The 25318-nt window shown below is 51.5% G+C and overlaps 1 protein-coding gene across 1 annotated transcript in view; it reads left to right on the forward strand.

The window, feature by feature from the left end:
• The window catches only part of CLCN2 (chloride voltage-gated channel 2), a 114298-nt gene that overhangs the window by 37766 nt on the left and 51214 nt on the right, over nt 1-25318 (forward strand). Inside the window, 5 exon segments of the mRNA XM_048505440.1 lie at nt 5587-5743; nt 19469-19600; nt 21681-21809; nt 23469-23602; nt 24031-24108. Coding sequence (XP_048361397.1) covers nt 5587-5743; nt 19469-19600; nt 21681-21809; nt 23469-23602; nt 24031-24108 — 630 coding nt within the window.

A 25318-nucleotide genomic window follows, 5' to 3' on the forward strand; every position in this document is an offset into this window, starting at 1 on the left:
CCTTCTCCTTCTTCTCCTTCTCCTCCTTCTCCTCCTCCTTCTCCTCCTGCTTCTCCTCCTCCTCCTTCTCCTCCTGCTTCTCCTCCTCCTCCTCCTCCTCCTCCTCCTTCTCCTCCTCCTCCTCCTTCTCCTTTTCTCCTCCTCCTCCTTCTCCTTCTCCTCCTTCTCCTTCTCCTCCTCCTCCTCCTCCTTCGCCTTCTCCTTCTTCTGTCCACCCTCCAAAGCCACCATTTTCTCCAGGGGAACTGATGATAAACATCTGGAGATCAATGTTTGGGTTTCCATAATGGGAACTCTATCTTGTTCTCAGGTTTGGGTTAGTGCACATGCAGAAACCGTGCTGCTTCTGGCTAAATGGAAAGGCCCCCGCAGAGGAGGGACACGCACCCCCCTCACACGTGGCATGCCTTACCCCAGGCTGCGCTTGTTTAGCTGGCTTTGCCCTTAGTTCAAGACAGGCTGCTGTTTGTTTTTCGGTGGTCTCTTGCTGCAAACCTGTTTTCCCCTACAAAGCTGCACCAGATGCCCACTGGGAGTTCTGTTGGGGTACGCAGGAGAGTGCGCAGGGCTGCTGGAATCATTTTGCAGAGGCTGTGAGCATTGTTGTGAAGTCTTGGGCTCTGGGCGAGCGAGGGAGATAAGAACGGCCTTGCTGGTTTCGAACAAAGTCCATCGAACCCAAAGGCGGAGGTTAGAGTGTTGGACTAGGACAGTGGTGGCGAACCTTTGGCACTCCAGGTGGTATGGACTACAATTCCCATTAGCCCCTGCCAGCACTGGCCATGCTGGCAGGGGCTGATGGGAATTGTAGTCCATAACATCTGGAGTGCCAAAGGTTCGCCACCGCTGGACTAGGATGTAGAGGAGCCAGGTTCGAATCCCTGCTCCGCCTTGGAAGATTGCCCGGCCAGTCAGTTGCCCTTCATCTAACCTACCTTGCAGCGTGGCGTGGCGGTTAAGAGCAGGTGGATTCCAATCTGGAGGACTGGGTTTGATTCCCCGCTCCTCCACCTGAGTGGCAGAGGCTTAACTGGTGAATCAAATAACCACTCCTACATGCCTGGGGGTGACCTTAGGCTAGTCACAGTTCTCGCAGAACTCTCTCAGCTCCACCGACTTCACAAGGTGTCTGTTGTGGGAAGAGGAAGAGAAAGGAGCTTGTCAGCCACATTGAGTCTTCTTATGGGAGAGAAAAGTTTGGTATAAATCCAAACTCCTCCTCCTCCGTGCCTCTCTTCCTCCTCCTCCTCCTCCTCCTCCTCCTCCTCATGAGACCTTTGTCCACTCAGCCTCCTGTTGTGTTTGCCTTCTCTATCCTGCCCCAGGCTAAATTCTCCTGGCTCTTTGATATTCTGGGTCAGGGGTAGGGGTGAGAGTTAAGGGACCGAGGCCAGGCAGTTAAATCCTTGGCAGGGCCTAAAAGAGCAGGATGAATTCCCCCCCGCTGACCCTGCAGTGCTTCTTTCCCGGTTGGAGGCTCCCGCCAGAGATCCTAAAGGAGGGCAAGGATACCTGGAGGCCATCCAGTCCTGCCCCCAACTGAGAACAGATCCTCCGTCCCCAAAGTTGTTCCAAGATTCGGCCACATAATGAAAGAGCGACCATTTCAGTAGTTAGAACCATTGAATAAACAGATGCATGACCAGACATAGGCTCATTCCGCACATGCAGAATAATGCACTTTCAAACTGCTTTCAGTGATCTTTGAAGCTGTGTGGAATAGCAAAATCCACTTGCAAACAGTTGTGAAAGTGGTTTGAAAATGCATTATTTTGTGTGTGTGGAAGGGGCCACAGATGCCTTTCCTGTGCACCAGAAAAACAGAAGTACTGCAAGCAGGCCTTTAGCTCCAAAGTAGGCCTAAATATTTTCAATAAATAATATAATTTTTTGGTAGTCTGTTTTACATTTTTTATTAATATCAGAAGCTGCTTTGAGCTCTGTCGAGAAGAAAGGTGGCTAATTAATATTTTAAATAAATAAATTCAGTTCAATGGAAGGATCATAGTCTGACAGGGTTGTAGCCTCCTGGGGGGGGGGACAGTGTCACATAGTGGCTAGAGTGTCAGAGTAGAACCTGGGAGACCCACAGTCCTGAAGCTGATGAGACAGGGTCCCCTCTTTCTGTTGAACCAACTTTACAGGGTTGTTGTGAGGGTAACATGGGGAAGAGAGAACCAAAGGTCACCCAGCAGGAATGTAGGAGTGTGGAAACACATCTGGTTCATCAGATAACTCTCCACCCCTCAGGTGGAGGAATGGGGAATCAAACCTGGTTCTCCAGATCAGAATCCACCTGTTCTCAAGCACTACGCCATGCTGGTTCCCATTCACTGGCAGTTTTTCAACAGCAGCTGGACAAACACGTGTCAATTATTCTCTAAACTGGTGGTTCCCAGTCTGGGGTACCCCAAGAGTACATGCCAGAGTGTTTGGGGGTGTGTGAAAAAAAATTACATAATGGGTTTGCTAAAATGCCTACAGTCTTAGAGAACTGGTACGCAAGTTAAAAAGGTTGGAAACTACTGCTCTACGCCAATTGTGCATTGAGGAGGGGTGGATTAGATGGCCTCTAGAGCACCCTTCCAACTCTACAATGCTGTGATTAAGTGAGGTAGGTCAGCGCCGCTGTGTGCCCAGGGGGTGAGCAAAGGCGTGAATGTCACTTGCCGAATGAGTTGGTGACAGGTGAGATTTGAACCGGGGTCAGCCGGTTTGACACTCTCGGCTGCTACACTGCATCTGTTCCCAGTCTGGCCCAGCCTGACCCGGCTGTGTCACGCCGGGCCGTACGTCCGTGGGTGACGTCGGGGCGGCGGGGCGGCGCCTCTCGCCAGTGCCAGCCAGTCCCAGCTGGGAGCGCCGGCCCATTTCCGGCGCCGGTGCTGGGAGAAGCAAAGCACTGTGGAAACAATGGGTATTGATCGCGGCCTCCTTATCTGCCTGGCATTGTTCGGGGCTGGAATGTTTCCGACGGAGCCAAGGCCTCTGTGTTGTGGCACTGGGCTTCCTTCGCCCTGAGTCAGCCTTGAAGTATTGACTGGTTTTCAAGAAGGCAGATTAGAGAAAGGATGGGGGCATCTGTCCTTTCCCCGGGAAGAAAATTCAGAGAAAGCAGGCAGAATATCTCTGGGAGGCTCAGAGATATTCGGCAACCTTTCTCCGAATTTTCAGCTTTGCTTTGGGGAATAAACCAGGCCCCAGTCCTTTCAGGGAGCCCCGGGGGCAGAGGTGGGATCCAGCAGGTTCTCACAGGTTCCCGAGAGTAGGTTACTAATTATTTGCGTGTGCCGAGAGGGGGTTACTCATTGGTGATTTTGCCACGTGATTTTTGCCTCAGTTACGCCCCTCCTCTCAGCAGTAGCGCGCAGAACTTGAATCAGTCTAGCAGGAGGTGCACCAGCGTGCATGGCAGCCTGTGCCTGCGTACATTCGTTTTCCACCCAAGGACCAACCCTTGCCACAGCCCCGCCCAGGAATGCCCCGCCCCCGGAATGCCCGGCCACGCCCCTGTCGTGCCCCGCCCAGCCCCATTGGCTCTACACCACAGTTTGAATCCCACCACCATGGGAACCTGTTGCTAACATTTTTGGATCCCACCACTGCCCGTGGGGCATAAGGGGTAAACTGCAGTGCTGCAGCCGACAGCTCTGTTCACGTTCTGAATTCAATCCCGACGGACGCTGGTTTCAGGGAGCCGACTCAAGGGTGACTCATCCTCCCAAGCGGTTGGGGAAATGAGTACCCAAATTGCTGGGGGTAAAGTGTAGAGACTTGGGGGCAAACCGCTCCATAAACGGGCAGCCCCGTTCAAAGGACCGGGCCGCAGCTGTACCGTCCTGCCGTTTCCAAGGAGGCTTTCTGACATAGTGTGGAGACACAGAACACAAAAATGCTTCCCTGCCACGAAAAAGGTCCCCTCGGGCTTCATTCACAACACCCCTGAAGAGGTGGCGCAGGTCCAAAGTCCCGGAAGGCAACAGTCCAGCGAAAGCCGACTATCGTTGGCCTCTGCCCTAGCCGTACCTCTCAGCCGCCCGTGCAACCGGGGCCGCGGGGATGCTGACATCCCATTCAGCACCAGATTTCAGAGGGCGAAAGTGTCTAGGGCAGACCTTCCGATCACTGGTTTTCTCACCCCCATCTTCACCCCCCCCCCAATACTGACTGAAGTGTTCCCCCTAAGGATGCCAGCCTCCAGGTGAGTCCTGGAGATTCCCCTGGAATTACAGCTCATTCCCCAGACTACAGAAATCAATTTCCTTGGAGAAAATGGCAGCTTTTGGATGGCAAATGCTACAGCGTTATTCTCCTCCGGGATTCCTGTCCTCCCCAGCCTCCATCTCCAAATCTCCTGGAGTTTCTCAACCTGGATCTGGCAACCCTTACGCTCAGAGGTGGGATCCAGCAGGTTCTCACCAGTTCCCGAGAGTGGGTTACTAATTATTTGCGTGTGCCGAGAGGGGGCTGCTAATTGGGTCCGCTTTTCCGTTAGAAATTCCATTAGGTCCAGAAATCATAAAGTCCTGTTGTTTCCTATGTGGCCGGTTAGCGAAGGTAGAAAACCGGATAATTCTCCCTGTTGGGCTGTTTTAGAAACATGTTTTAGTAATATGGTAAAGTTCCTTGTTTAAGGAAAGTATCCTCCTTTTGATTTCTAGAAACAAAATTAAGTATTTGAAAGTATTAAGTATTTGACAGGCAGTCAATTGGAGGAGAAGTAGTTGTTTCTGTTGGCAGTAGGTGATCGGACTTGCTATAATGAGTTTAAATTATGGACAGAAAGATACCAGCTGGAAATTAGGAACTTTTTTTTTTACAGTAAGAGTTTTTTACAGGAACAGAGAAATTATTAATGCCCCGCCCCTGGAATGCCCAGCCACACCCCCGTTACGCCCCGCCCAGCCCCATTGGTGTTATGCCACTGTTTGAATCCCACCACCATGGGAACCTGTTACTAAAATTTTTGGATCCCACCACTGCTTATGCTCCCCCGTAATTCCTGCCAGTGGCCAAAGGGATCTGACATCCCAGTTTACCCTAATAATGCTGGACTACCTTCACCTTCTGGTGATAGCTATGGCTGTGCTGAAGCAATAAAGTGATTGATTGGTTGGTTGAGAGCCAGCATGGTGTCATGGTTAAGAACAGATGCACTCTAATCTGGAAAACCGGGTTTGATTCCCCACTCCACCACTTGAGCTGTGGAGGCTTATCTGGGGAACCAGATTAGCCTGTGCACTCCAACACAGGCCAGCTGGGTGACCTTGGGCTAGTCACAGTTCTTCGGAGCTCTCTCAGCCCCACCCAGCTCACAGGGTGTTTGTTGTGGGCCGGGGGGGTGGGGGTGGGAAAGGAGATTGTAAGCCCCTTTGAGTGTCCTTATAGGAGAGAAAATGGGGGTATAAATCCCAACTCTTCTTCCTCTTCTCTTCTCTTGGTTGGCTGGCGGAGGGTCCCACCTTTCAGAACGAAAGTGCCCCATGAATCTTAAGGAGAAGATGCTGTGCCTTGGTGCCAGGTCAATTCCTCGTCTCTATGTGCCAAGCCATCCCCTTGACCCTTGGCTTTCTATTCCCCTGTTAGATGTATGGCCGCTATACCCAGGACCTGGGAGCCTTCGCCAAAGACGAAGCGGCCCGCATCCGGCGGCAGCAGGAGCGCTGGAAAGGGTCCCCGAAGGAGCAGCTGCGCCCGTCAGAACTGCTGGAGTACGACCAGAGCCGCTGTGCTCGGTGCCGAAGTAAGGAGTTTGCCGTTTGTTTGGGGGGTGGGGTCCCAAAGCCGTTTGGTGCAGCTTAACACACCCAGTGCAAATGCAGGCTCGGCCTTTGCTTGCGTGGAAAACGCGAGGCGGCGCAATGCTCAGTTTCTCGTGTGTGCAAATAATTTTCAGCCTTTGCATGCCTGAAGACGTGCGCAGTCTGCAAGCATACAAAGCCAGCGATGTGCAATGGTTAAGAACAGCAGACTCTGATCTAGAGAACTGGGTTCGATTCCCCACTCCTTCGCATGAGTGGTGGACTCTTATCTGGTGAACTCGGTTTGATTCCCCACTCCTATATATGAGACATGCTGGTTTGGGCGAGTCACGATTCTCTCTGAGGGCGAAAGTGTCTAGGACCGTGGTGGCGAACCTTTGGCACTCCAGATGTTATGGACTACAATTCCCATCAGCCCCTGCCAGCATGGCCAATTGGCAGGGGCTGATGGGAATTGTAGTCCATAACATCTGGAGTGCCAAAGGTTCGCCACCACGGGTCTAGGAGAACCAGTGAGTTGTAGTAGTTAAGAGCAGGTGCTCTGTAATCTGGAGAGCTGGGTTTGATTCCCTGCTCTGCCCCTTGTGCTGTGGAGGCTTATCTGGGGAACCGGATTCGCTTGTGCACTCCAACACACTCCAGCTGGGTGACCTTGGGCAAGTCACAGTTCTTCTGAGCTCTCTCAGCCCCACCTACCTCACAGGGTGTTTGTCGTGGTTCGGGGGGAAAGGGCAAGGAGATTGAAAGCCCCTTTGAGTCTTTTTAGGAGAGAAAGAGGGGTATCAATCCAAACTCTTCTTCTTCTGAACTCTCTCAGCCCAACCTACCTCACAAGGTTTCTGTTGTGGAATGTGGCACTGAAGGAGTTTGTAAGCTGCTTGGGGACTCCTTACGGGAGAGAAAAGTGGGGTATAAATCCAAACTCTTCTACAGGTGTGCATTTTTAAGCCCACTCTGCATTCAAACTTTCCCCGGCAACCGTTTTTAGTTCGCTTGAATCAGACGTGGTTTTTCTCAGACGTTTGCGGGTGTGGTGATTTATGTGGCGCCACCGTGGTTGCAGGTTCTGCCGCTCTTGTGGCGCTCCCCATGCAAACTTGGATTATTTCCTTGCACAGTGTTGGAAGGCCACCCCCTCCCCCCAAATCCCACCCGTCTAGGCCTCTCCTTTCTCTCTCCTCCTCCTCCTTTCTGTCTCCATCAGCATATCTGTGTCTCTGGCCAACTATCTCTGTCTTCTGGATCAAGAGAGCTCCCCGGGGCCTCTAACAATAGGCAGAGTATTCGTGACCTCAGCCTGACCAGATCAGGGCCTCCGGCTGCATCACTGGCGTATGCGCGGGTGGAGCGAAAGCTTCGGAGATAACGTTTCATGCCACTTATTATTGGGTAGTCGGCGGCGTGCAAGGTCAGAGAGCTCTTCACGGTCTCTCCTGGACTGAAGCTCCCCGAGAAAAACCCCGGGCAAGAGCCGTGTGCGGTTGTTTATATCTGCAGGAGAATTTTAGAAAAGCGTATTTTATTTCAGGGTGTTTTTTAAATCATTCCTGTATTTTATTTTAGGGGATTTTTTAAAATTCGTCCTGTATTTTATACAGCAGTGGCGTAGGAGGTTAAGGGCTCGTGTATCTAATCTGGAGGAACCGGGTTTGATTCCCAGCTCTGCCGCCTGAGCTGTGGAGGCTTCTCTGGGGAATTCAGATTAGCCTGTGCACTCCCACACACGCCAGCTGGGTGACCTTGGGCTAGTCACAGCTTCTCGGAGCTCTCTCAACCCCACTCACCTCACAGGGTGTTTGTTGTGAGGGGGGAAGGGCAAGGAGATTGTCAGCCCCTTTGAGTCTCCTGCAGGAGAGAAAGGGGGGATATAAATCCAAACTCTTCTTCTTCTTCTTCTTCTTCTTCTTCTTCTTCTTCTTCTTCTTCTTCTTCTTCTTCTTCTTCTTCTTCTTCTTCTTCTTCTTCTTTATTTTTGGGTTGTTTTTATTCTTCCTGTATTTTATTTTAGGGTTTTTTTAATTCTTCCTGTATTTTATTTTAGGGGGTTGTTATCCTTCTTGTCCACCCAGGAATTCTGTGAATCACCCACCCTCCGTTGCAGCTTTACAGCAACCTTGTGCGTCAGCTTAGATAGAGAAGATAGCAAGTGTCCAAGTGTCCATCAGCCAGCTGATTCCCACCCCAAGAGAGCTGTCAAGTTGTTGAGGGAGAAGTCACCGGGAGGAGAGCTTCCGGCTCATCCTCCTGTGCAATCCAGGCCAATTACGCCATGTACCCTGGAAAGCATATGACAGCTATACAGGTGTGCTGTCAGGTGCATCTGTACACATAGTGGCTGTACAAATTATGAGGGTAGGCTGGGGTTGTCAACTGCCAGGGGACGGCTGGAGATCTTCCAGAATGGCAAGAAATGCTCAAACCAGATGTTTCAGTTTTCCTTGAAGAACTGGGGAAAATGGCAAATTTACCCTCATCTTTGTCTTCCTCTTATCCTTTTGTCGCCTCTCTCCACATCACATTTTAGTAAGCCCCTCAGTGTGCAGACTTACCTGTTGGACTCGAGTTCGAATCCCGTTCTGCGACAGAGAGCTCTCTAGGTAACCTTGGGGGAGTTACACGTTCTCAGCCTCACCTTCCTCACTGTAGCTCAGATGGGGCCTGGATGTCTTCTGGTATTACAACTGATCTCCAAATGACAGAGATTCGTCCCTGCTTGGGAACCCCGCAGGCTAGATTGCTACAGTGCTCTCTTTATGGGGCTGCCCTTGAAGATGTTCCAGACACTTCAGTCAGTACCAAAGGCAGCAGCCCGCTTGCCGACCAGCTGTAGGAACCTTGGTCATGTGAGAGTCAGAGTGTTGGATCGTAGTCTGGGGTACCCAGGTTCCAAACCTCATCCATCCTTTAAACACATTGGCTAGCCTGTGCCAATCAGTCTCTCACTTTCTCACTCATTCAGCCTGAGCTACCTCATAGGGCTGTTGTGAGGCTAAAAAGAGGAATGGAGAGGTGTGTGTGCCTCCCCAAGTCCTTTGAGGAAGGCAAGGATAAAGGTGTGCCAAATATTAGAATAGGAACCTTGTAAGATTTACACCAGAGATGTCCGATTCTGGGGCTTCAGATGTTCGTAGACTACAATTCCCATCAGTCCCTGCTGGCACGGCCAATTGGCCATCAGCAGGGGCTGATGGGAAGTGTAGTCCATGAACATCTGAAGCGCCAGAATTGGACACCCCTGATTTACACTGTAAACAACAGATACCTATGGAAACACCATTTGCTGTCTTTTGACCTGTATAAAACATACTTGGCTGTAAATTAGGTTGCCTTGATCGATCGTAGTTCTCTGTGTGGATGGTTTATTGACCACGGAAGAAGACCCAGTGAGATCGAAACGCGTCGGGTGTTTTTAGGTCCATTTTATGTTAACATTCTGAGACATTGTGTAGTTCATCTTTACAACTGAGGCTTCGTGGTTGTTTGTGCTACGTTTTGTAACATGGCGACGTTCTACCTGTTCTTAGACACGGATGTATATTTTCAATTCAGATGTTTATGTGTAGCGTTTTATTGCAAAGGATACAGCACGGTGCCATCAAATAGATATTTAATATATTTTAATGGATCGGGGTTAGACTTCTCAACCTTTTCGGAGCCACGAGGGCCTCCCCTGAGCCCTTGGAGGAAGGGAAGGATAAAGATGTGTTAGGTAATGAGCTTCATCGGTTGCCGGGGTGTTGGAGAAGTCTGAGTTCAGAAGTCTTTCATGGCCCAGAACTGCCTGTCCCTGGCAACACATCTGTCCCCTCCGTTCTTCCCGATTTGTTTCTCGGAGGTTCTCTACTAGATTGACCTGAAACCACAGGGAGGCTTTTTCTGTGGCTTGTCTACTTTGGGGTAGGCTGGTCGGTCAGGTGAAAGTGATATCGCCTCTCTTCCAGCTAGTGGTTAAGACCAGGTGCACTCTAATCTGGAGAACCGGGTTTGATACCCTGCTCTGCTACTTGAGCTGTGGAGGCTTATCTGGTGAACCAGATTAGCTTGTGCACTCCGACACAGGCCAACTGGGTGACCTTGGGCTAGTCACAGTTCTTCGGAGCTCCTCTTGGAACACTAAAACTCCTCTTGGAACACTAAAACACTAGTCACAGTTCTTAGGAGTTCCTCTTGGAACACTAAAACTTTTGTCCCAGAAAGTTTTCCAGGCCATGGGCATAAAGAATAACTTGCTCCACTGCATGCAAGGAGTGATAATTGCCTAAGGGAAACCATCCAGCAAGAACGCTTTATGAACTGCTGAGTTTTTCTTCTATGCCAGCAGTGGCATAGAGGTTAAGAGCAGGTGGACTCTAATCTGGAGGAACCGGGTTTGATTCCCTGCTCTGCCACTTGAGCTGCGGCGGCTTATCTGGGGAATTCAGATTAGCCTGTGCACTCCAACACACGCCAGCTGGGTGACCTTGGGCTAGTCACAGTTCTTCGGCGCTCTCTCAGCCCCACCCACCTCACAGGGCGTTTGTTGTGAGAGGGGGAAGGGAAAGGAGATTGTAAGCCCTTAGAGTCTCCTTATAGGAGAGAATGGAGGAACGGGAAAACAAATCCAGTTCACCAGACTAGAGTCGGCCGCTCGTGGGGAGGAGTGAAGAATCGAACCCGGCTCTCCCTCGTGCTGCAACGTGCCATGTTCCACATGGCACTCAGAGACAATGCCTTCATGAAAACGTAGCTTTTTTCCCCCAGTTGATCCGGCGCTGCGCAAAGGAGCGTCGGACAAGCCGCTGTCTGCTTTTGTGACGGCATCTCTCTCCACCAGAGTGCCTTCTGCTGCAAGACCCTTTGGGCTCCTTAATAATCCGATCGCTGTGTTGCCCAGACGGCCCCAATTCTCTGCAGAGGAACTCCCCCCCCCAGCCCCTGCATGGGATCTGGCTGTTCCCGAAGCCTTAAAATAGTTCCCCTAGCAACTGCAGAGACCTCGGCTTGCATTGTTCTCAAGGCAAATGGCCTTGTTAAATGTCGCCAGCTCCCTGGGGCAGGCGTGCGAGCCAGAGCCGCTGTCCCCGCGTGGCCCCGGGCAGGGCGTCCATCTTCCCACCTCCTCGGGTCGCTGCCCTGCGCTGACGGAGGCGGCGGAGAGTGTTGCTCTAATGTGACAACATGTTTTCCTAGCTCGGCCGGCCTCCGTCCCTCGCGGCTCCTCCTTTGGGCCCAGCTGTTGGCCGCACGCAGCTAAGATAGCAACAGGGCAGCGGGGCGGCAGGCAGCGAGGCCGCCTTACAAAGCCGGCTCGTAGGGCGGGCCCTGCTTCTCACCCCAGGCGGAGGACTCCGGCTCGAAGGAGATTGCCCTTGCTTTGTTCCTACAGCTGTTCACATGTCAAAAGAGCAAGCTGGTCAGCAGAAATCCCCTTCCTTCGTGGTCTTGGAATAGAGTGCCAGGAGCCCAGCTTGACAAATGACCTTTTTCTTCCCGGCTCTGTCCCGCGTAGCAAAGAAGAAGAGTTTGGATTTATACCCCATCTTTCTCTCCTGCAAGGAGACTCAAGATGGCTTACAAGCTCCTTCCCCTTCCTCCCCCCTCAACAGACACCTTGTGAGGCAGGTGGGGCTGAGAGAGTTCTGAGAGAACTGTGATTGGCCCAACATAAGAACATAAGAACTAGCCTGCTGGATCAGACCAGAGTCCATCTAGTCCAGCTCTCTGCTACTCGCAGTGGCCCACCAGGTGCCTTTGGGAGCTCACAGGCAGGATGTGAAAGCAATGGCCTTCTGCTGCTGCTGCTCCTGAGCACCTGGTCTGCTAAGGCATTTGCAATCTCAGATCAAGGCAGATCAAGATTGGTAGCCATAGATGGACTTCTCCTCCATAAATCTGTCCAAGCCCTTTTTAAAGCTATCCAGGTTAGTGGCCATCACCACCTCCTGTAGCAGCATATTCCAAACACCAATCACACGTTGTGTGAAGAAGTGTTTCCTTTTATTAGTCCTAATTCTTCCCCCCAGCATTTTCAATGGATGCCCCCTGGTTCTAGTATTGTGAGAAAGAGAGAAAAATGTCTCTCTGTCAACATTTTCTACCTCATGCATAATTTTATAGACTTCAATCATATAAACTCAGACGTCTCCTCTCCAAACTAAAGAGTCCCAAACTCTGCAGCCTCTCCTCATAAGGAAGGTGCTCCAGTCCCTCAATCATCCTCGTTGCCCTTCTCTGCACTTTTTCTGTCTCTCCGATATCCTTTTTGAGATGTGGCGACCAGAACTGAACACAGGACTCCAAGTGCGGTCGCACCACAGCTTTATATAAGGGCATGACAATCCTTGCAGTTTTATTATCAACTCCTTTCCTAATGATCCCCAGCATAGAGTTTGCCTTTTTCACAGCTGCCAGGCATTGGGTTGACATTCCCATGGAACTCTCTACTAATATGCCCAAATCCCTTTCCTGGTCTGATAGCACCCAAGGTCACGCAGCAGAAATGTAGGAGTGTGGAAACATATCTGGTTCACCAGATAAGCCTCTGCCACTCAGGTGGAGGAGTGGGGAATCAAACCCGGTTCTCCAGGTTAGAATCCACCTGCTCTTAACCACTACCCCACACTGTTAGCTATTTAGATTGCTTGAGCCTCCCTCGTACACACTTTCTGTGGGTGTAGCTTGTGCCTCTTCCCTGCCCTGGGGCGCATTCAGATGTTCCCCACCAACCTTCCTTTTTCAATCACATTTTTCCCCAACGGCGCAGACCACACCAGTCGGCTCCCTGACCCCAACCCCTGGGCTTACTTCTGCGGCTGCAGATCTAAAGAGATTCTGGGAACTTCGGGAGATCCTGAGCGGCAGAGCAGGAAGGGATGCAGGAAGGGCGATCCACATTGTGGGTGCCACAGCGGAGAAGGCCCCGACGCTTTGGAATATGTGTGGCGCCTTCAAGGGAGAGCAAGGTTTCTGGAGAGGTTAGGCATGGATGCAAGAGGCAGGGAAATGCCTCCAGTTTCCCTCTTTGTAAGAACCTGTTGCCCTCTTCTTCCTGCAGTGCTTGATTTGAGGACAGTGAAATCTGAAATCCTAGCAGTTAACTGAACAGCAATCTTCTTTTATCTGGCAATCAGGCAGGGCAAGCATTCTCGCCGTCAATGTCATCAGGTTTAATCATTTCTTTCGAAGGCGCAGAATATTTTATGGTTTCTGATCTTGTTTATCTTCCGAGCAACCTTGTCGAGGTATGTTTGGCAGAGAGAGACTGGAAGACATGCATACGTGGGCACCTAGAATATCTTCTGGGGCTACTCACAGAGTATGGCATAGCTGTAGAGAGGTTTGGAGCTGACCCCTAACTAAGCACCCTAACTAAGCACTCCCCTTTCCTCCCCTTACCTTGCATGCCACCCCTCACTCCCTCCCCCACCCTTGCATTCCACCCTCCCTCCCCTTCCCCTCCCTCCACTAGGGTGGGTGAGCCATGTCCAGATGCCGGAACCCCTCCCTCCCCTCCCTTGCATGCCACCCCTCATTCTCTCCCCTCCCTCCCTCCCCTTACCTTGCATGCCACCCCTCACTCTCTCCCCTCCCTCCCTCCCCTGCCTTGCATGCCACCCCTCACTCTCTCCCCTCCCTCCCCTTACCTTGCATGCCCCCCTCCCCCTCCTCCAGGGTGGGTGGGCCATGTTCAGATACCACCCCCTCCCTTGCATGCCACCCCTTATTCCCTCCCCTCCCCCCTTCCCTTGCATGCCACCCCTCTCTCCCCTCCCTCTCCATCTGCTAGGGTGGGTGGGCCATGTCCAGTTGCTGGGCCCCCTCCCTCCCCTCCCTTGCATGCCACCCCTCACTCTCTCCCTTCCCTCCCTCCCCTTCCCTTGCATGCCCCCCTCCTCTAGGGTGGGTGGGCCATGTTCAGATACCTCCCCCTCCCTTGCATGCCACCCCTTACTCCCTCCCTCCCTCTCCTTCCCTTGCATGCCACCCCTTTCTCCCCTCCCTCTCCATCTGCTAGGGTGGGTGGGCCATGTCCAGATGACAGCACATTCAGTCCTTGAGCTGTTACGTGGGACCAGCTGAAAGCTTTGCTAGCTCAGCTAGCCAAAATGTATCATGTGCCGATTGTGTTATTGCCCCGACCCGGACAGCCAGAGTGGTATAGAGTTTAAGAGGGGCGGACTCTAATCTGGAGAACTGGGTTTGATTCTCCTCTCTTCTACGTGAGCGGTCGCCTCTTATCTGGTGATCCGCTGTTGTTTTCCCTGTTCCTGCCCATGAGGCCTGCTGCGCGACCTTGGGCTAGTCGTCGTTCTCTGCCAGAACCCTCTCAGCCCCACCTACCTCACAAGGGGTCTGTTGTGATGAAAGGAAAGGAATTTGTCAGCCGAATTGAGACTTCTTACTGGAGAGAAAGGTGGGGTATAAATCCCAAAGTCTTCTACTCTTCCTCTTCAGGCAAGTCAGATCTCATTTGATCTCAGAAGCTAGGCGGGGCCAGGCCCAGTTGGGACTTGGATGGAGGCCCACAGAGGAAGTCAGGAATGCTACACGGAGGCACACTATGGGAAACCACCTCTAAATGTTACTTGGCTTGAAAATCCTGTGGGATTGCCATAAATTGGTTGTGATTTTATGGAACTGTGCACCACTAGTCGTGTCATTTCAACTGGGCCAAGAAACAGGGTATAGAGAAGAAGGAGAAGATGAAGATGGCGATGATTTTGGATTTATACCCCACCTTTCTCCCCTGTAGGGAGACTCAAGGTGTCATAAAAGCTCCTTTCCCTTCCTCTCCTCACAACAGACACCTTGTGAGGTTAGGTGGGGCTGAGAGAGTTCCGAAGAACAGTGACTAGCCCAAGGTCACCCAGCAGGAATGCAGGAGTGCGGAAACACATCTGGTTCGCTAGATAAGCCTCTGCCACTCATGGGGAGGAGTGGGGAATCAAACCCGGTTCTCCAGATTAGAATCCACCCGCTCTTAACCGCTATGAGGCCTTCCTAAGAACATAAGAATCAGACCAGTGTTCCACCTAATCCAGCATCTTATCTCCAGTGGCGTGTCTGCCTAGAGACAAGGGGTACCCTTGACCCCATCCGAGGCACGCAAAAATGATGAGGCAGCAGGACTTCCTGCTGACTCCAAGCACCCTAGACCTTGCCCATGTCCGTGTCCATGGTGACATGGGCGGGTCAAGGAGTGGGGGGTGGACCCTGGGGGCATCAGGGGAGCGGAGCTGGGGTGGTGGGCAGCAGAGCCTGGGGGGCGTCCTGGAGACCATTTGTCTCTGGGCACCATTTACCCCTGGTACGCCACTGCTTATGTCTCATAGTGGCGAACCAGTTACTATGGTGTTTCAACAACAGGGCATAGAACACTTTCCCTGATGTTGTCTTGTGACATTGAGATTCAGAGGTTGACTGCCCCTAAATGTGGAGGTTCCCTTTAGTTATCACTTTGCTCTGGCCGGATTCAATATCCCTTGATTGTGCCTAGGCTGGCTCTGCCCTTCACCACCCGGAGCTATGTATGCACTGCAATTCATCTGGGAAAGCGCAGAGTGCGCGCTGGGGCATTGGTTGCAGAAATCCAGCAAGTTTCTTCCATTCCGGCTCTGAAAAGATGGCTGGCTTTTTCATAGCCGCGAACCCAAAAACTTGGCGAGAACTTAGGAAGTGGAAACCTGCGCTCAGTATACCTCCACACATAATATTAAAACGGCAACAATATCAGCGTGCATGAGGACTAGAAATTCTGCAAAATAGCAGAGAGAAAAAGTTAATCGCCCAAGAAATTATGCACAAGGACAAAATGTAGAAGAAGAAGAAGAGTTTGGATTTATATCCCCCCTTTCTCTCCTGCAGGAGACTCAAAGGGGCTTACAATCTCCTTGCCCTCCCCCCTCTCACAACAAACACCCTGTGAGGTAGGTGGGGCTGAGAGAGCTCCGGGAAGCTGTGACTAGCCCAAGGTCACCCAGCTGGCGTGTGTGGGAGTGTACAGGCTAATCTGAATTCCCCAGATAAGCCTCCACAGCTCAGGTGGCAGAGCTGGGAATCAAACCCGGTTCCTCCAGATTAGATACACGAGCTCTTAACCTCCTACGCCACTGCTGCTCCATGTAGGCAGATGGGTATAATTTGCATATTTTAGGGCAGCTGCAGGATTCAGCTGGCCTTGGCACAAAATTTGGGGCGGCCTCTGCAAAGCATTTTAATCGGCTTTATCGCACAGCCTTCTTACGTTAGAACAGAGCCCGTGCCGTTGGGACGGAGCCCGTGGCTTGCATACCTAGGGCGGCACATTCAGTCCCTGGCATTTCTTGGTCAAGATCTTGACTTTTGGGGGGGGTGGGGGTGGGATCTTTTCCTGAAACCTTGGAAACGGATGCCGTTTGGCCGTGACTGTTGCATGTGTTCAGAGCCCCAATAAATCTCTGGAGCATCCATGACTGTTCCGTGTGCAGCCTTCTGCCCTTTGTGTGTGGTTGCTGCACAAATAAAACAGAACAGGAAAGCTAGGCTCCTTCAGAGCCTCACGGGCAGATGGGAGACCCCGCACGCGTCTTGGTTGGTACCCCTCGATCGGGAAGAACTCCTACCAGCAGTGGCGTAGGAGGTTAAGAGCTCGTGTATCTAATCTGGAGGAACTGGGTTTGATTCCCAGCTCTTGCCACCTGAGCTGTGGAGGCTCATCTGGGGAATTCAGATTAGCCTGTGCACTCCCACACACGCCAGCTGGGTGACCTTGGGCTAGTCACAGCTTCTCGGAGCTCTCTCAGCCCCACCCACCTCACAGGGTGTTTGTTGTGAGGGGGGAAGGGCAAGGAGATTGTAAGCCCCTTTGAGTCTGCTGCAGGAGAGAAAGGGGGGGATATAAATCCAAACTCCTCCTCCTCTTCCTCCTCCTCCTCCTCCTCCTCCTCCTCCTCCTCCTCTTCTTCTTCTTCTTCTTCTTCTTCTTCTTCTTCTTCTTCTTCTTCTTCTTCTTCTTCTTCTTCTTCTTCTTCTAGTTCCTGATGCAACCATTTCTCTGTGGCGCATGCCTTCTTTTTGTGGGACGTGCCAGCAAGCCATAACTCCCCCCCCCCCCAATACATTAATTCAAGCAAAGGTTAAATAATGGGTGCTGAGTTTTCCCGCTAGCCTCGGCTGCAGTGCGGAAAGGGAAAGTAGCGATCAATCACATCGGTAACGGATTATGAATGGACAAGAAGTTCAGCCCGCTAGAAAATCTTGTGAATACTCGTTGTGTCGTCTCTGCACAAATCCTTCCCACATTTCCCCCGACTTCTCTGCCCCACTTCCAATTCCTCTTCCTTATTAAAGATTTTATCTCCCCCACCCACACGCACAGAAGCCCTTTCTGCACAACCAAAATATGTATTTTATTTTATTTATCTTTTATTTATCTCTCCCCAGCCAAGGCCGGTCTCAGGGCGACTCAGATACGTGTTTAAAACAGTCATTTTAATCCATGTTAATAAATCAGTAAATCGAAACACTCCGATATACAGTAAATATACTGATGACGATTTAAAAATTTCCCCCCGCAATTTTAATCCTGTTCGCACCCCAGTTATAAATATTAATGGATGTGAGAAGGGGGCGGGGTGTGTAAACTCAGGGGCCAAGACATTGCGGTTTAGGACCGGCAACTTCACTGGTAAGCCTAGGGGAACATTTCAGTCTCACGGGCCCTGCCAAATTGATTTATATTCCGCTGGGAGTGAATTCCACCAGACTGCAGTTAGAGCCGAAAAGGCTCTAGCTCTAGTTGAACTCAGCTGAACATTCCTGCGGCTGGGAACCACCAGTAGATTACTGTCAGAGGGTTGGCTCTGTGGGCAGTCTGAGGAGATGCGATCACGAAGATACGACTATCCCAGGCCGCTCAAGGCCCTCAAGGTTAATTCCAAGATCTTGAAATCAATCTGGAATTCAACTGGCAACCACTAGAGCACTGGTCTCATGTTATCCCCAACTGGTGTCCCAGTGAGTACTTTTGCAGCCGTGATCTGGAGCAGCTGCAGTGTCCGGAGCAGTCTCAAGGGTAGGCCGGCGTAGAGCGAGTTACGGTAATCTAGCCTGGAGGCAGAGGTGGGATCCAGCAGGTTCTCACAGGTTCCCGAGAGTAGCTTACTAATTATTTGTGTGTGTCGAGAGGGGGTTACTAATGGGTGATTTTGCCACGTGATTTTTGTCTTAGTTACGCCCCTCCTCTCAGCAGTAGCACGCAGAACTTGAAGCAGTCTAGCAGGAGGTGCACCGGCGTGCGTGGCAGCCTGCGCCTGTGTGCATTCGTTTCCCGCCCAAGGACCGGCGCAGTGGCTGTGTCCTTGCCACAGCGCCGCCCAGGAATGCTCCCCCTGCTGAATGCCCGGCCACGCCCCCATCGTGCCCCACCCAGCCCCATTGGTGCTACGCCACAGTTTGAATCCCACCACCATGGGAACCTGTTACTAACATTTTTGGATCCCGCCACTGCCTGGAGGTGACCGTTGCATGGATCTCTGTGGCCAAGTCTGTACGGGACAGATAGAAAGCCAACTACCTGGCCTGAGGAAGATGGGAAAAGGCCGTCCTGGTGATACGTACGACCTGGACCTCCATAAATTGGGAGGGCTCCAGGATCACACCCAGGCTCTTCACGGCAGAATGAGCTGTTGACTCTTGATGTATTGTGAACCATCCTGGAGAGACAGCCTCGCCTTGGTGCCTAGAATCGTATGTCTGATTTACCCCATGTGATGCAGTGAGCCTCCTTTGACAGTCAAGGTTGCATGCAGAAGAAGGTACAGATGCGTTTATTGATGCCGGCTTGAGCAACTGCTTTTTCGTTCAAAGTGTGCTGCACCGGCTGGACTACATAGTCACACAAGGCCGCATCTTTGAATCCGTGAGGCATGCAGAATCTGCCCGTAATCAGTCAAGATAATTGTTGTCTGTTCAGACCGGCAGTGGCTCTTTTCTTGGGCAGATCTAAAGTTTTGCATAAGACACTGCCTCAGAGCCGGCGTGGTGTAGTGGTTAAGAGCAGGTGGCTTTTAATCTGGAGAACCGGGTTTGATTCCCCACTCCGCCTGAGTGGCAGAGGCTTATCTGGTGAACCAGATGTGTTTCCGCACTCCTACGTTCCTGCTGGGAGACCTTGGGTCAGTCACAGTCCTCTCAGAACTCTCTCAGCCCCACTTTCTTCACAAGGTGTCAGTTGTGGGGAGAGGAAGGGAAAGAAGCTTGTAACCCACTTTGAGTCTCCTTACAGAAGAAGAGAAGAAGAGTTTGGATTTATATCCCCCCTTTCTCTCCTGTAGGAGACTCAAAGGAGCTTACAATCTCCTTGCCCTTCCCCCCTCACAACAAACACCCTGTGAGGTGGGTGAGGCTGAGAGAGCTCTGAGAAGCTGTGACTAGCCCAAGGTCACCCAGCTGGCATGTGTGGGAGTGCACAGGCTAATCTGAATTCCCCAGATCAGCCTCCACAGCTCAGGTGGAAGAGCTGGGAATCAAACCTGGTTCCTCCAGATTAGATACACGAGCTCTTAACCTCCTACACCACTGCTGCTCCTAGGAGAGAAAGGTGGGATATAAATCCAAATTTTTCCTCCTCTCCTGCTCCTCCTCCTCCTCCTTCTTTCTCTGCTACTTCCAACCCCTACTTTGCTGTGCGGGCACCTATTTGCAAGTCCCAGATTCCATCCCTAATGATGCCCCGGTTCTCTCCCCAGTCTGTACTGTGCGCTGCCAGAAGTTTCTCATCTCCAAGGTGGGTGAAGACTGGATCTTCCTCATCCTCTTGGGCTTGGTGATGGCCTTGGTGAGCTGGGTCATGGACTTCACCATCGCAACCTGCCTGCAAGGTAAGGAGGGCGGACGGCTAATGGTTAGAGACTGTAGATTGTGTGTAGAACAGTGATGGCGAACCTATGGCACGGGTGCCAGAGGTGGCACTCAGAGCCCTCTCTGTGGGCACGCGCAAACAGAGTTCGTCATGTGGGGGGGGGGGGGCAATTCACACATCTAGGCTGGCCTGGGCTGCTGGGCTCGATTATTAGCATTAAACTTAAGACCTAGTTTTGGAGAAGCAGTGTAGGTAACCCTGTTAAGCGCTGTTAAACCCCACTGAAGAACTAAAGCGTGATCCTTTACCTGGGAATAAGCTCGGTTGCTGGCAATGGAACTTGCTTCTGAGTAAACCCTCCTAGGGTCGTGATTCACCCGCTTGAAGAGTTCCATGGTTGCTTCAAAGCAAAGCCAACAACTACCACCAAGCTTACTCCCGAGTAACACATGCCTCGGAGCCAACCATTTTTTCTAAACTAAAACCTCAGTATTCAGATTAAATTGCCGTGTTGGCCCTTTGCGATGAATAAGTGGGTTTTGGGTTGCAGTTTGGGCACTCGGTTTTGAAAAGGTTCGCCATCACTGGTGTAGAAAGTGGCAACCGGTTGCAAACCACCACCACCACCCCCCCCGGGGCTTTCAAGGCAAGAGACAGAAGAGGTGGTTTGCCATTGGCTACCTCTGCGTCATGACCTTGGACTTCTTTGGTGGTCTCCCATCCAAGTCAATTTCAATTTCAATAAGCCTTTATTGGCATATATCACGATAGTATAATAATACAATTCCAGTTAAAAAGGTGAAAAGTAAAAGACTTCGCGTTTGTCATACATTCAGCTTACAAGCTTCTGACACAAACTTTGCCACTATAAGGCAACAATGAAAATCCTGAAAATTTAAAAGCAGGACTACTTTATCTGATTCAGTATAATCAATCATGGAGTCTATAACTTGGGATAACAAACTGGATCGGAGTTCTCGGTGTAATAAGCAGTTCAGGAGAATGTGGGGGATGGAATCCAGCTGTCCTATGCTACAGGGACAAAACCTCTTGTCGCTTGGAAGACCTTTTAAGTCTTCCTCTATGTAGCGGAGATGGCATGATGTTAAATCTAGCCACCATCCAAGTCCAAACCTGGACTGACCCAGCTTAACTTCTGAGATCTGAGGTCAGGATGGGACACTTGATCGTTTCGCTCTGGAAATCTTGGCCTTTAAAGGATGTAGTGGTTAAGAGCAGGTGGATCCTAATGTGGAGAACTGGGTTTGATTCCCCACTCTTTTACCTGAGAGGCAGAGGCTTATCTGGTGAACCAGATGTGTTTCCGCACTCATACATTCCTGCTGGGTGACCTTGGACTAGTCACAGTTCTCTCAGAATTCTCTCAGCCCCGCCTGCCTCACAAGGGGTCTGTTGAGGGGGGAGGAAGGGAAAGGAGCTTGTAAGCCATCTTGGGTCTCCTTGCAGGAGAGAAAGATGGGGTATAAATCCAAACTCTTCTTCTTCTTTGCTATGTGGGACAGTGCCGGTAGTTTTCACTCTGGAAATCTTGGTCTTTAAAGGGTACAGTGGTTAAGAGCAGGTGGACTCTAATGTGGAGAACTGGGTTTGATTCCCCACTCCTTTACCTGAGAGGCAGAGGCTTATCTGGTGAACCAGATGTGTTTCCGCACTCCTGCATTCCTGCTGGGTGACCTCGGACTAGTCACAGTTCTCTCAGAATTCTCTCAGCCCCCCCTCCCTCACAAGGTGTCTATTGTGGGGCGAGGAAGGGAAAGGAGCTTTTAAGCCACCTTGAGTCTCCCTACAGGACAGATAGGTAAGGTATAAATCCAAACTCTTCTTCTTTTTGCCATCAAATCACAGCTCAATTTGAACTTGGATTTTTCCCAAGTCCTAGTCCAACACCATGACCAGTGTGGTGTTGTGGTTAAGAGCCACAGACTTTAATCTGGAGGGCCACGTTTGATTCCACACTCCTCCACATGAAGCCTGCTGAATTACCTTGGGCCAGTCGCAATTCCCGCCTTCGGAGGAAGGTCAAGATACAAATCTGGCGGGTCGTACATGCCCACTTGTGTTTTTCTGTTTCTGTGCAGCCCAGAAGTGGATGTATGGGGGGCTGGACACCAACATCCTCTTACAATACATGGCCTGGGTCACTTACCCTGTGGTGCTCATCACGTTCTCAGCTGGCTTCACACAGATCCTGGCTCCGCAAGCGGTCGGTGAGTCCTGGGGAGACAGGCGGCCACAACGGGAGGAATTCAAGTCGCTTCCTTCTCAGCCTCTCTGGGGGAAATCCTGGAGGAGATTTATCGTGCGTTGGAAGATGTGGAGGGAAGGCGTGCCAGACACCCACTTCTTCCTAGGAGTTGTGAGGATACACCTGGATGAATCCTCGTGGCACTGCCAAGCTACCTGAGGCTGTGCTGAGACACCAGAAGCACATGGAGCCAGCAGTGTAATGCAGCAGCCAAGAAAGCCAATGCAATTCTGGGCTGCATCAGCAGGAACTCTCTTGTTCTATTCTGCATGAACACTGTATTGAGAATCAGATACAGGGCTGGCATCCATAGCCCAAGGAGCAGAATGCTAGACTAGCATTCTGGATCTGATGAATAGCAGTGGCGTAGGAGGTTAAGAGCTCGTATATCTAATCTGGAGGAACCGGGTTTGATTCCCAGCTCTGCCACCTGAGCTGTGGAGGCTTATCTGGGGCATTCAGATTAGCCTGTACACTCCCACACACGCCAGCTGGGTGACCTTGGGCTAGTCACAGCTTCTCGGAGCTCTCTCAGCCCCACCCACCTCACAGGGTGTTTGTTGTGAGGGGGGAAGGGCAAGGAGATTGTAATCCTCTTTGAGTCTCCTGCAGGAGAGAAAGGGGGGATATAAATCCAAACTCCTCCTCCTCCTCCTCCTCTTCTTCTTCCTGTTCTTCCTTCTTTCTTTCTTTCTTCCTCTTCCTCCTTCTTCCTCTTCTTCTTTCCTCCCTCCCTCCTCTTTCTCTCTTTCTTCTTCTTCCTCTTCCCTCTTTCTTCCTCTTCCTCTTCCTTCTCTCCTCTTCCTTCTCTCTTCCTCTTCTTTCTTTTTTCTTCCTCTTTCTTCCTCTTTCTTCCTCCTCCCTCCTTCTTCTTTCTTCTTTCTTCCTTCTCCTCTTCCTCTTTTTCCTCCTTCTTCTTCTTTCCTTCTTCTTCTTCTTCCTTCCTCTTCTTCTTCTTCTCCTCTTCCTTCTTCCCTCTTTTTTTCCTCTTCTTTTTTCTCTTCTTCTTCCTCTTCATCTTCTCATCCTTCTTCTTTCCTCCTTCTTCCTCTTCCTCTTCTTCTTTTTCCTTCCTTCTTCCTCTTCTTCTTCCTCCTCCTCTTCCTCTTCTTCCTCTTCTTCTTCCTCCTCCCTCTCCTCCTTCTTTCTTCTTCTCCCTCTTCCTCTTCCTCCTCCTCCCTCCCTCCTCTTCCTCCTCCTCCCTTCCTCCCTCTTCTTCTTCTTCTTCCTCTTCCTCTTCCTCTTCTTCTTCCTCTTCCTCTTCCTCTTCCTCTTCCTCTTCCTCTTCTTCCTCCTCCTCCTCCTCCTCCTCTTCTTCTTCTTCTTCTTCTTCTTCTTCTTCTTCTTCTTCTTCTTCTTCTTCTTCTTCTTCTTCTTCTTCTTCTTCTTCTTCTTCTTCTTCTTCTTCTTCTGTTCTTACTCCCTTGTCTGTTTTGCGCGGAGTCTGTCCTTAGCGAGGGAGGCGCTTTCCTTGAATTCTCCCCGCTTCCCTGAAGTTTCACCAGGTCTTCCAAAGCTGACATTTATCAATAGAGGGAGACTGGGAACGGGAGGCATTTATCACAGCAAGGATCTCTCCCTCCCAGTTCACCCATCTCCCCTGCTGTTCCTTTCTCGCCAGGGTCGGGCATCCCCGAAATGAAGACCATTCTGCGGGGCGTCGTGCTGAAGGAATACCTGACCCTCAAGACCTTTGTGGCCAAGGTGCTCGGGCTGACGTGTGCCCTTGGCAGTGGGATGCCTCTGGGCAAAGAGGTGAGGGGGGCGTTGCCAACTTCAGACCACAAGATGAGTCATCCAGGCTGGAGAGCTTCTGGGTGGAGCAGCCAGGGGTGGCATCGGGAAACCCTGATTCGGGGCAGCTGCCAGGGCCCATGGAGTCTCATGGGGCCCACTGCCATGGAGAGCCTGCATAGTGTAGTGGTGAAGAGCGGCTGACTCTCATCTGGAGAACCAGGTTCAATTCCCTGCTCCTCCACATGAAACCTGTTTGGTGACCTTGTTTGGTGACCTTGGATCCTATCTGTCCAGGGCCCCAGAAAACCTAGAACCAGCCCAGGGAAGAGCTGGGGTGATACGTCTGTTCCCTGTCTCCCTGGATGTTTGCTCTAGGTTCTGGTAGCTGGGGGTGGGGGTCTTGTCTCCTGACTTGCTGACTCCCCCTGCTCTCTTTTTCCCTTAAGGGCCCCTTCGTCCACATCGCCAGCATGTGTGCCGCACTCCTCAGCAAGTTCCTTTCGCTTTTCGGCGGCATCTACGAGGTGAGAAACCCGTTTGAGTGGCTGCGGGCTACCAAGCCAGGGAGATGGCCAGTGGCTGGCGGAGCTGAGCGTGGAGGTGCTTCAAGGTAGCCGGCCCGGAGGCTACTGTGTATGCAGGGAGCTTCTTCTATAGCCGCCCTAGATCTGGCCCAGCTACATGTCTTGCCATGTTTGGAGAGTGAAGAAGAAGAGAGGGCTCTGAGTTGGTGGATGGCAGCTGCGAGGGCTCTCTGGTTTCATCTGGAGTCCATAATCACCAAAAATCTGCACCTAGTGGCTAAACCGGCTGAATGGCAGCCTGCATTTCCCACATTCTTTCAATAAAGGTCAATAAACTCAATGTAACATAGGCCGTTTCTGCACGGCCACACTGGGGGCTGGGTCGGCGTACATGACTCCAACCCAACCCCCCCGATCGTGCGAACGGTCCCGGTACGAAAGGGAAGACGGCGCCGCAGAGCGCCGTCGCCCAATCGCCCTACCTTCTGTGCGACCGTCTGGCGCGTTGCCGAGGCCAGGGGACACCCCTCCCGCCCTGTGCGACCGCTCCGGAGTCGCAGGGCAAGGGGGGGCGTGTCCCCAGGCCTCGGCAATGCGCCGGACAGTCACAGAGAAGGTAGGGCAATCGGGCAAAGGGGGGAGGGATGGCGCCTCGGGGAGCGAGGTGGGAAAATGGCGGCTTCACGCTGCTGGGGAGGCGTGAGGGCAGCGCGGCTGCGAAGCAGCTGCACCCCCCATGCGAACAGCTCCCTGGGGACAGAATTTTTGCCGTCCTTAGGGCGCTGTATTTGGCCCATGAGGAAAGGGCCATAGATACAACATAAACTCATGGCTATATTTTCTTGTTTCCAACTCATATGTTTAAATGCAACCTTTACATCTGGAGACCAGCAGGACCAATTCAAAATGGGCCTAGTTTATTTATGCTAACCGTCTGTTCAAAGATCACTTTTACTCTGCTTTAAATGGCTTGTTCAAACGGGTTTGTTTGTTTGTTTGTTGTATTTTTATCCTGCCAATCTCCTGAAGGACTCAGGGCGGCTCACAAATAAAAGTGCATAAAAAAATACAATAAATAATATAAAAATATAAGGGTGGGGTTGCCATGGGCCTACTGGGGGCAGATTTCCTACCTTCACCAGCTGGTGGGAGAAAAAAAGTTAAAAATCACTGTTGGCGGCAGTGTGATGTCACTTCCATAAAAAACCCA

The sequence above is a fragment of the Sphaerodactylus townsendi genome, linkage group LG08 (assembly GCF_021028975.2).
Source record: "Sphaerodactylus townsendi isolate TG3544 linkage group LG08, MPM_Stown_v2.3, whole genome shotgun sequence".
Taxonomy (NCBI): domain Eukaryota; kingdom Metazoa; phylum Chordata; class Lepidosauria; order Squamata; family Sphaerodactylidae; genus Sphaerodactylus; species Sphaerodactylus townsendi.